The sequence below is a fragment of the Cynoglossus semilaevis genome, chromosome 15, assembly GCF_000523025.1.
Source record: "Cynoglossus semilaevis isolate Cse_v1.0 chromosome 15, Cse_v1.0, whole genome shotgun sequence".
NCBI classification, from domain to species: domain Eukaryota; kingdom Metazoa; phylum Chordata; class Actinopteri; order Pleuronectiformes; family Cynoglossidae; genus Cynoglossus; species Cynoglossus semilaevis.
The window spans coordinates 12,691,860-12,703,534 of record NC_024321.1 but is presented as its reverse complement, the minus strand read 5'-3'; the positions used below and the strand labels follow the sequence as shown (position 1 = coordinate 12,703,534).

The 11,675-nt window shown below is 39.4% G+C and overlaps 1 protein-coding gene across 1 annotated transcript; it reads right to left on the bottom strand.

The window, feature by feature from the left end:
* Positions 1 to 691: 691 nt before the first annotated feature.
* LOC103391082 (progesterone-induced-blocking factor 1-like) lies at positions 692 to 3,406 on the bottom strand. The gene is made up of 2 exons (XM_008327214.3): positions 1,912 to 3,406; positions 692 to 1,824 (listed from the first exon to the last, which is right to left on the bottom strand). Exon 1 carries the CDS (start codon positions 3,359 to 3,361, stop codon positions 2,474 to 2,476), a length of 888 nt encoding a protein of 295 aa, XP_008325436.1. The 5' UTR covers positions 3,362 to 3,406; the 3' UTR covers positions 692 to 1,824; positions 1,912 to 2,473.
* Between the last annotated feature and the right edge of the window lie 8,269 nt (positions 3,407 to 11,675).

Genomic DNA, 11,675 nt, shown 5'->3' with positions numbered 1-11,675 from the left:
CACCAGCTGATTGGCCAACCAGAACTCTCAGATGAGCTACTGTTCACCTGTACTCCGCTGTATAGCTGCCCAATTACCCACGTCCGCAGGGTCCGCCATTACCCACAGGCTCAGGGGCTTTGCGTGTGCCAGAGTCTTAATGAGCACGCAGGAAGACGTGTTCCTGCTGCCACTGCTGCTGCATCACAATGCTGATTGGCCAGAGAACTTTATTTAAGACAAAAGCAAAAAAACAAAACAAAAACAAAGACAGCAGTAAATGAGAAGGAAAATCTGCTGCAACTCATCAGCACCAGCTGAACTGCCTGTTGGTTCTGCCTGAAGGAAAACATGACTTGGTTCCAGATTCTTCTCTGGAGATTTTTTTTTTTTTTTTTTTCTGTTTTCAAATTATACAAAGCTTAATGTAAGCTATGAAACGTTTGTTACTTTACTGACTTCTAATACAACAGTGAAAAAATGTATTAGTTTAAAATTGAAAATTAACTTTACATGACTGAGAGAGTGAAACTTTGAACAACTGATTAGTCGTTTCTTTCAAATCCAGATGAGATGACGTTCCCAACTTGAGTTTACAAAAAACATATCCTTCTTTTAACAGTGTTTTTTAACTACGTTACATCATGGTTTGTTGAATCACATATGTCTCTCTTGATAAGTTCTAATGCTTTATTTTGAGATGTGCTAATAAAGTACTTCATTAAGATTTACTTTTAATAATAAACTTGCTATGTACATTAGGTATTTGACCAAGACTAAAAACACCAAAAACACATACTTTTGCAAGTAAACCTTTGTGACTTGACTATGATGTGAAAACATTAAAGGTAGCGTTGATTACATTTCAGTTCTTTCTCAAGAGATTTGATGATCCTGTCTGAGCTTCAGCATAGATTAATAGGGCAAATGTGGTAGAAAACATCACACCACAGTCAAATAGCAAACCGTGGCCTCACCTTCTCCTCCCTCCCCTCCACCACTCATGGTGTGTCAGTGTCAGAGTGTTTGCTAGCTGATGAAAGGAGACAGAAGTCGGCAGCAGGGCGATGAATGAATGTGTTTTGGCACAGGAGGAGTCAATAGTCTCGATTCGACTCGATCAATCGTCTTTGATACACATTGCAGTCAAATTACCCGCAGACAAATTAACTAAACAAGAGTTTCCTCCACAGCAGCGGCGGTGGTAGAAAAAAAGATGTTGTGGAAACCAATAACAGAAGAAGGGAGGGAAGAAGGAGAGCAAGGGATTGAAGGAGGGAGAGGCAGGGTGGAGCTGGTTTGTGTTGAGAAAAGACAGCGCGTTGCCTCACTTATATTATCACTGGAGTACAAAAGGCTCTCATATATTTGGTGGCTTTTCTGTGGCATAAAGCTGATTAGCCAGAGCTTCACCAGACGCCATTGTAAAGGAAAATCACTTCTACGGTTTTTAAGCAAGTGATTTTAAATCCCTTCTCCATCTTTTTTTTTTTTTACATTATTTAAGATTACACAGCAAGGGCCTAATCAGCTGATCCTTAATCATCAGGATTGAACCGCTTTGTGTTTCCCTGCAACATCTATGCCGTTGCTGACTGCCGGTCTGATGACAGAGGTTATGAGGAAGGGTTGTTGAAAGCCCCAGAAAGAAAGGAAAGAAAGAAGGAAGGAAGAAAATCTGTTCCATAATACTTAATCGCCTTAAATGGGTTGGGCTTTGACTCCATCTGTGACACTGCTAGATTCATCTGTTGTCATATCCAAATAGAGATCATAAGGTGGGGGAGGGTTGAGGTAAGTCGAGCAGGAGACAGATAGGTATAGCGAAAGGAGGCAGCGTCAGAGCTGAAAAGAAATAACAAATCAATTACCAAAAAACGTTATTTTTATTAGAGGTGAAACAGATGTGTGGAGTTGACCTTGGGCACTGACATCTCCACATTTGTTGTTCTTGGAGTGATGTCTGGTATCTCTTTCTTTCTTTGTTTTAATAGCAGTCAAAGACCTGGTACCTCAGACAACAAAATCCGACTTGACAGCAGGTGCCACTCATGTTCGTGGCTAGGAGGGTAAACACACACACACTTTCAATCTCCTGACTGTTGCTCACACATGAGAAATATATTTAAAAAAGGTTGTATGTTTGGCAAGCAGACAGTTTTTGTACAGTCACTGCGTGTTGCGTGTTTAGTTTGTGTTATGTTTGTCGCATACGGTTAAAAAGATTCCATTCAGAAAGAAAGAACAAATTAATGGTTAAAGAATCTACTTCCAAAAGGGGAGAGTAGAAACCACATGCTCTAACCACATGACAGAGTGAGGCCAACGTGCTGGTTGTCATTTACTTTAAAGATCACCATAAACAAAATAAATTGACCAGGTGAATAATTAAACTGGTTCGCAGGTTGAATCAGCCAAGTGAAGCGTCCACTGCTGAGCAAACGGCGCTGACCAACTTCATAGCTGTGTAGGATGACCAGGAACAGATTATAATCTATTTTTTACCCCAGTTCCACGGCTGTATGTTCCGGAGAAATTTCCGTTTCTTGGACATGTTTTTCTCTCTGTATGTTTTGAGTTGGAGAGAATCACTGGGGGCACTGGGGATACTTTCTAACTCTGAGCTCCACCTGCCGGACAATTTTGTGTGCACCGCGCTCTCGTAGCGAGTTAGCAGTTGTTCAAGCTCTTGCACTTTTAGAGAGAGGAACAGCACACGAGATTTGGCTGCCTTCAGCTTCTGCTTCATCTCGTGATCACCACGTTGAAGGTCCAGTTCTCTGTTCCTGTTTTCCTTCTGGGCAATTTCTTCCTTAAGTTTTTCTAAATTATGCTTAAAAGTTTGCTTCGTGGCGTGGTAACATAGCTGTACCTCATCCAGCTCTTTAAAATAGGCCTTCTCTTTTTTCTCCACTGGTGTCAGCACTCGGTCCCGCTCAGCTTTGGCAAGGAACTCTGCCCTCTCGCGCATGTGACGCTGCCACAGTTCATCAGAGTGTTTATTTCCCATGGTTAAGGTGCTGGGTTGAAACACATTTGCAGACAAGTCTTTGTTTTCTTTGTCCTGCGCTGGCTCCATCAGCTGCCTCTCTACGTGAAAAGCCTTTTCCAGATGAAGCTGCAGTTTAATTTGCACGACTTCCTTCTGCAGCTCATCCCTCTCCTCCCTGAGCGACTCCCTCTCTGCCCTCTCCAGTGCGCACTCATTGGTGACCTTCAGGACGTTCTTTTTGAGGCCATCCACTCCATTCAACAAGACACTTGTGTATTGATCCAAGTTGGCCCTCAGCTGTTCCCTGAGACGCCAGTCTTTTACTTTTTGGATCAGCTCCTTAAATCTCTGCTGACTCTCTTCAAAGTCTTCCGTCAGCTGGGAAGACATTTTGGCCCTGATCTTTTGACCATTACAGATGCCTGCTGCATATGATGACTGGAAAAGACACAGTGAGTGATTTTGTCATGAATTCCAACACTTTGATGTATTGATCAAAGGCATTATAGTACATTATTACTCTGAGAGGCGAAACGTCTTCACAAAAAAAAAAAAAGAAAAAAAATTGTCCAGTTGCTTTCGATGTAACTGACTGAGAACCTACACAGACATCTTAAAGTACACAAGTTTATTTTACCTGGTGAACTAACAGGATTGATATGGGTACCAAGGGAGTGAAACTGGGAGAAACGTCATGATCAACGGATACAGATACTGATATTATTGCAAGAGCATCAACCTGACATCAACAGTTTTGTTCAGGTAAGGACTCGCCTTGTACCAGATTGTCACAAAACTGCAACACAAACATGCAGCTAGTAACTGCTGATGCTGCTGGAAAAAAATGTTGATCCACCCCAGATGTTAACTGTAACTTTTGTATGTTGTATATTTTGCTGAAATATAAGCAAAGTGACAGAGCCAAAAGCAGCTGCATCCTCCTGTTCTGCACATCTAGTCACATCAGTATATATAAAAAGTACTTTGCGATACTTTTTGGAACAGATCAAGGTTCTGCAGGCTTTGAGGAAGCCATTCCATTTATGTCTAATTTTCTTGCACTTTGTTTAAACCCCCAGTTAAAACTCTTCTTTTTCATATGCATATAGAAAAAAAGCAAACATGTACAAACATGTAATACATATACAGGGTTCCTCTAATTGCTAATAGCCTTTTCTATAACTTTGACGTGTTAGTAACGAGACTATGAGTGACTGCAGGTGTGACTGTTAGTATGAACGACCCTGTAATGAATGGTGAACTAACCAGTGTGAACCCTGTCTTTTTTCTGTTGACTGCTGGTTTTGGTCCTGAGCTAAAGGTTTTGATAGGCGGGTGAGCCTGACACTGTGGAACCCAAGATCTGACCAGTTACAACATGACCCACTGTACCTACTCTGCTACACCTCAAGTCTTATAGGAACATCAAATAATACCTTTAGGCTTTTCTTTTTTCTTTTGCATTTTGTGCTCCTTTATTACTGACAGATTATGAATCACAGGATAAAAGTGTGCCTGGCTGGAGACCACAGTGGAACCATGTGAAGAAAGGGAAAAGGGTAGAATAGTGCTGTGCGTTTTTCTTCCTTCAGCATTTTTGTCAAATAAAACCACTACATTTTTAATGCATCATGAATTTCCTATGACATAATGCAGCTCTTTGTTTTTGCATGCCTTCCCTCCTGGCTTGGTTATTATTGAATGGGGGGTTGGGGGTAGTTCAAATGGATACATGTGAACTAGGGAAACTAAGAAATCATGCAGCCACATGAAAACATGTCAAAGCAGAGTCATTAACGCTTAGAGTTAACATTTAGAGAGTTTTGATCCTCGTTAAATAGAATGGTTAATACATTAAAAAACAACCTTTGTAGAAATGTGAAATATCTAATAAAACTTGGACATGTTTGAAATTACTGTGCTGTCATATCCTCATCAGCATGCATTATTAAACCTTCCTTTTTTATTTCCAGGTATATTTTGCTTTGAAATAATAACCAGATTAAAAAAAAAAAACAATATTATGAATCAGGTTAAAATGATTTCTCTAGAGCTTATCAAGAACCTCAGCCATCATTTTATCTTTAAAATATCTCATTAACTCACTGTCGCCCCCTCCTGCTGACTTTTTTTCCTATCTATTCTGTAGTTGCCCTTTTTCTACCTCCCTTTATCATTTTTACACTCTCCCTCTACCTGCGACCTCTTCTTTGGACCACTTGAAACCTCCCACCCCAATTAAATTTACAGATCTGTTGGGGAGGCGGCTCCCCCCTGCAGGTTAATTATGTCATTATGCGCTTGTTGATGAGATTGTTTGATGAAATATGAGAGTAATAAAAATACATGGCCAAAGGCAATATTAAAATAAGAGGGAAAGAAAGATAAAGTGAGAGAGATCACATCAGTCACTCTTTACCATCAGCTTCTTCATTCACTTCACAAAATGAATGTCGATGCTGATGCAAGCGGGCTGGAACACAAATAAGATGCGCCCAGTGCTTGCACAGACGCAGGTCTTAGGTCTGGAGGGGAGAAAACCGTTCCTGCCAAAAATGTTATTTCTATGCAAATGAAAGGATTGGAATTAAGAAACCAGGAAGTGCAGTTGGATACGAGTACCACTGGTTGTAATGGCAAAATGAAATCTCATATCACTATAGTAAAGTGGGACATAAAGATGATGATGAAGAGACAAGAGGAGGAGGAACAGGAGGAAGAGTGAGAGAGAGGTGGGTGACAGAATGATGTTCAGTGGAGGGAAAAAGTTGCAAACATAAAACCCCAGATTGTTGTGCTCATCTACAGATGTGCTGCACCCTGAATTAGATAGGTGCTGGTGTTCAGGTTCCTAGTACAAACAGGATGTGAGCATCCTTAATTTGTAAACTAGTAATTGGCATTTCAGGTTTTTGGAAGTCTGGTAAAATGTGCTGACTGTGCTGTAAATGTTGTTTATGGCTGGCAACTCGATGACAAATCATTGTTGGTTGTGGAGTTGCTTTCAGTGCAACTCACAAAATGAAATGATTTTAGGAACGTAACACAGACACATAGTAGCATTTACACCTGCTGAGGTCTGGGAAATTTGGCAGGGTATACCGGCCATAAGACCAAGCGTGTTTCTATGTTTAGTACTGTATAGTATAATGTTGCTGCCAGTATCATCGAAACTCTTTGGACCTTAGCAAGAGCAATTAAGAAGGGATGAGACTTAGCCACAGTTCAATTGAACAAATGCAATGGCCATCAATTTAAATCATGAGCTACTAAAGACCTTCAACCTGTTTACTGAAAAATAAATCGATTGAAGAGCAGCCATATTTTCCATTAACTTGAAAGCAAATGCTTTTCTTTGTGGCTGAGCCGAACTATTGTCACTTCCTCCCATCTTTAGTCCAGAATCAGAGAGAGATAATTCAATCTGCCGTGGAGTAGACATTATCTAGTAATGGATGTGGAATAAACCACAAACCTTTACGTCGTGCCATGCTGTAGTAAGATGTGTAACGGAAAACATTATGAAAAGGTCTTCTCACTTCATCATCGTCATCATCATCATCATGGTGGCATCAGCAAAACTGTTTCAAAGCCACTATTCAAATAATGAAACATTAATGACGCTGCGAGCAATTATATCACTCCATAGTTCATTTATTATACATTTGTTGCTTCCTGCTGCCGCCCCAAACATCCGGCTCTCCAACTGCGTGGCAGGTTAGAGCCCAAGTGTTAGCGGCTGATGCTCTTTGCCACTATTAAGAGAATTAAATCCATCTAAGAGGCCTCTCTTAGAGAGAACATAAATTCCCCATTATCTCTCCTCCGTCTCCTCCTCCAACGCTTTCCTCCAGCTGATTTTTTACCACTGTGCACACATTTACCCCCGCAACACTGTCTGCTCGGGACGCTCAAAGCCCCCGACAGATAAAAACAAAATCAGGGGAATGAGCATTTGGTTCTGTGTTTTCTTCCCCCTTCTCTGCTAATGTCTTGTTGGTGACAAACAAACAAAAAAAGAGGTATTAACATCAAATCCTTGGGCACCCATGGAGGTTGATGATGGTGTAGCTGCAGGATGTGAGCCACTGATAGACTGTGGCTTTTCTTGTTTTTCTATTGTATCTCTTTTTCTCTTTGGCTCTAAACCTCAGCAGCAGTTTATAATTTAAAGACATAATTATTATTTTTTAATTGTGGACACAAAATGTTTTAATTGTAGAGACAAAATATTGACTACATTAAATATAAGCCATGCTAGGACAAAAATATATATATAAGAATATAGGAGTTGTTTGGAATCAATTCAATAGAAATAGCTATTTTTACTGTCACCAGAAATTTGTTTTGTCACAGCTATAAATGGATTAAAAATTAGACATTTAAACTCAGTGATTTAGGTAGAATGTCTATGAACCTAAAATCAATGTCTTTATAAGAACTTCAATATTTTTCTTATGGCTTCTTCATATCATATAAAAACACATTTAGAGAAAAAAAAAATGGAGGAGTGGAGGTATGCACATGTGCACCATAAATAATGTATGCTGGATGTCTCCATAATGCACCGTGTTGTATTACAACACCCACAGGTGTAATTGTTACAGTATGAGGTCAACAATAAGGAATCAATGTTGCATCAAACTAAAAGATTGATCATCTCTGACACCACACGTTCACAACCACACGTTCACCTGCAATCTCTGTCCAATTCACACGTTTAAGGTGAGAGAAATGCAAATGTATTCATATAACATTTGCAACAGCAAAATACAAAAGTTACACTGAAAAGTTCCCACTGAAAGCTCTCCATTGAAAAAACAAAAATTTAAACCACAGGATCTGCCTGACACTGCTGCCCCGTGTGGTAAATTTGTGTTACTGACATCTAATCTGTGCTGCTTGTGAATTACAGAATTACACATCAGACAAATTGTCATTATGAAGTTGAGAAAAAGAAAAAAGTTGAGAAAAAACACTCGGGTTTGTTAAGACATCCATTGAAAATCAGCCAACATGGGTGTAACTGGCTAGATATTACTGTGACATCTAGGTGTGGTGAAGCCATTCAGAACAAGTCGCACTAGTTAACAACCATAGACAAAACAAAACAAGGGGGTCCTCAACTTAAGGCAGAGTTCCGTCCGTATGGTGTGCCATAACTAGATTTACCACGTGTCACACACTTATGCTAACACAGTGATAACAGTGATTGTTTTCTAGGACATAAAATCATCAGAAGTGACTGACTTACACCTGGGAACCATAATGAAGGGCAAAAAGTTCCCATAAAAAGAGAAACGAAAACAGAATACAACAAATACAGCGCTGTGTGACGACATAGCCATGATTGTCTGTGAAGTGGCAATTTTTCTTAGAACCTATTTGTTACATAAATGAAAATGGGTGAGGACCTGTTGGTGTTGTTTTTGTTTTCAGTGTGTAAGTGAAGAGTTTCTTCACAGTGAGGTCTGCACTGGTTATGTTCTAGTACTTCATACGGACAGACTTATGAAAAATCCTGAACTTTCCCTTCAGCAAGTGCTGAGGAGAAGGAAACAATGATATCAGAAGTAAGTAAAAAGTGTCAAAAGTCAAATGGTTGTTCTGAACAAAGAGCAGATTTCCCCCATGTCAAATTACAGCCTGACTCAGAGTTCCGTACGAGGTCAACACATGCAGCAGCACTGCACTTGGCCCAAACGGGATCAGCTGTATCCAAAGCACGTTCAGGCTGCACAGAAGTGACCACACCGCCGGTCGATCAATACGTCAAGCTCAGTTCCACAAGTGATGGAGGGAAAAGCAATTTCATCATAGATACAGAATTAAATATAAAAGAAAGGCCGTGCTGTAGTGGTCTGTGAGCACGAGGGGCAGATTTAAAACAGCTTATCAGGAGGAGGAGGAGACAAGGGTCAATTAGAGCTAAAAAAAGAAAAAAATTAATCACTTTCTTAAAGCAGATCCAGGAGTTACACTTCAAGGCATAGCATAGCGAGTCTAGACAAAAATGTGATTTTTATTCCATTTTATTTGAGCCTCCGGCCCCTATGGCGTCTGTCCAGAAAAAAAATGTGGCCCCTCCCAACAAATATAGTTGAGTGTCCAGTTAACTTAATCCTGAATGTTGTTGAAACCAGAGTACCTGGAGAAACCTCACAATCACGGGGAGAACAATACACACTCCAGACCCATAAACCATTAATTAACCATCTGGGTTAAAGCAGGTGAATTTATGATTCACATATGTGTGAGCCAAAAAAATACTATTATTTAAAACAATTATCTAAAAATGTGTTATTTTCCCCAAGTTGTCCAAGGCCAAGTGTGGCTCATCCAAAACAAAATAAATCAATTTGTTGTCCTTCTTTCATCAAAATTATTGTGTTATAAAAACAAAATTATTTTTATGTGACTTTTGGCCCTTTTGTTGTCTTTTTCCAAACCACCTTATGAGTTGTTTTTTTTTTTTTTTTCTAATTTTGATTTAGTAAGGCTGCAGCAGTTACTTTGATTTGCAGTGGCCTGATAAACTAATCACAGCACATCTTGCCACAACAAACTCTCATCACAGAATTATTGCTCCTGATATCCTAATCTGGCAGAGCCATCATTGAAACAGGAGAAAATAAAATGCAGTAGTGTGTTGTTGTTGTTGTGAGTTTATTTATATTTTTTAAATGTAGTGTCTTGATCTAAAAGCACAGCAGCAAACACGCCTGGTTCTCTGGAAAAAATTTGAATGTTTTTCACTAGTGAAAGAGATGGATTCCAGTGTTATGTACTGACATGACTCTAATACAACATTAAATTTTTCTATGGTTTAAATTAAGTCTGATTTGTAGCCTAATCTGACAATAAAATTGAAGTCGAGTCATTCAATGACATCATCACATTGACAGTAACTACACGGACACGACCAACAATGATCATGATCGACATCATCACATTGACAGTAACTACACAGACACGACCAACAATGATCATGTAACTCTCAATATTTCACACTTTTGTAACTTTTTCCAATGGTGAGAACACAGCAGTCAGTTGGTCCATCAGCTCACAGTGAGATGCTCGTATTTCATGTCACTTTCTTGCACTTTGTAACAGTCCTATCCTTCAGGTGATTCTGTGTTCATGTAGCTGCTCCAGCATTACATAAAGGGAAATTTCAATGTAGCACACAGTCACTTTGAAGTTTTGTTTGATTTAATGCACAACTCAATTGATGCACTCTTGTGTAAATTTTCCTTCTGTGCCTAGTAACATCATCGCTTGTTCATAAAGTGATTATGATTATTGGTTAAAGGAGGATAAAATATCAGCACAAGCCAATCAGAGGTAAATAATACATTAACCAACACAGAAGAAAAACATGCCAACTTATTGCACTCATAGTCACACTAACACATTGTTTTTTGTGTCCTAGTATGTTGTATATATGGATCGTCCATATGTATTCAGTTTTTAACTCTTATCCTTCTTATCTTCGTAGGCATGATAAAGGCAGCAACATTTGTAAGCTGACTCAGTCCAACTGTGTAGGGCGAGTATATGTTGGATGCCAAAGCTTCTCTCATTTTAAATATATTAAATCAACTTTAATTAAGTCTAAATTTCTCCTCGTCTGTCAGTGAAGTCACCAAAGAGTCAGCGTCAGAAAAGTATTAAAAAAAAACAACACTTTCATTTAACTTCCAAAATGCTCTGATGGTGACATGATTCAAACTTTCTCAAGTTTCGCCTTCTGTTGTGACAAGTCCAAAAAAATCAACTCTGTCTTAGGTTGAGGATAAAACTTGATTGGATCTTGACTATTTTTTTTTTCTTTTTGACATTTTTCATGGAAGTAAAGCTTATGAATAAAAATCTACCAACTGCTCGCCTGATTAAGATGTACATATCTTTGCATATGTCTAAGAAATTCAGCATAAAATAGTTTTTCTCTCTTTTTTTAATCTTTCCCGGTTTGACGTCTGCATCTTAAATCTCCCTCCTTGATCATTGGTGCCTACACCCTGAAACACATCTCTGGAGAAGACCAAGTGCCAACCCCGCTCTCTTCTCCCACCCAGACCCCTGCACCTGAGCGAACTCAGAGTTTACATTCCCGTTGCTGGATCGTCGGCCGGGGGTATCTGCTGTCTTGCCTAGGACTTGCATCATCGTTATCTTCTCCCATCTCAAAGTTTTCTTTTTCTCCCTCTCGTGTTGATTATTCTCATCAGCTTCAACTCAACATGCACTTTAGAATAAAAAAAAAAAAAAAAACGAGGAAAAAAAGACGATAAAAGACAAGGAGACTGTTCTGATCAAAAGCAGAGTGACCCGGAATGAGATGAATTTGGGATTTTGTTGCAGAGGTACTTGACTCAAGTGGACACAAAGACAGAGCATCACAGTGAAGGAATATTTAAAAGATTTGCTACATACATTTATAAATTTCTACGTATCCTCTTTTAGAGCTAAAGGGAGAAAATGTTGCTACGTTTTCATTTCTTACTTTACAAAAAGTGCTTTAATGTCTAACAGTATGTTTGGAAGCACGTCGCAGTACTGTACAGTGTGCTGCCTTGACTACAGGCATCTGTGTTGAGTCTGATTCTTGAACATTTACTGTGTCTGGAGAATAAAGTGACTGTGACTGAGCGTTCAGCAGCAGGCTGAGATAAAGATTTCCTTTGATACAATGACAGTCGTG

Bases quoted from the DNA above. Each gene is read 5' to 3' on its own strand.
- LOC103391082 (XM_008327214.3), bottom strand. From the start codon at position 3,361: ATGTCTTCCCAGCTGACGGAAGACTTTGAAGAGAGTCAGCAGAGATTT.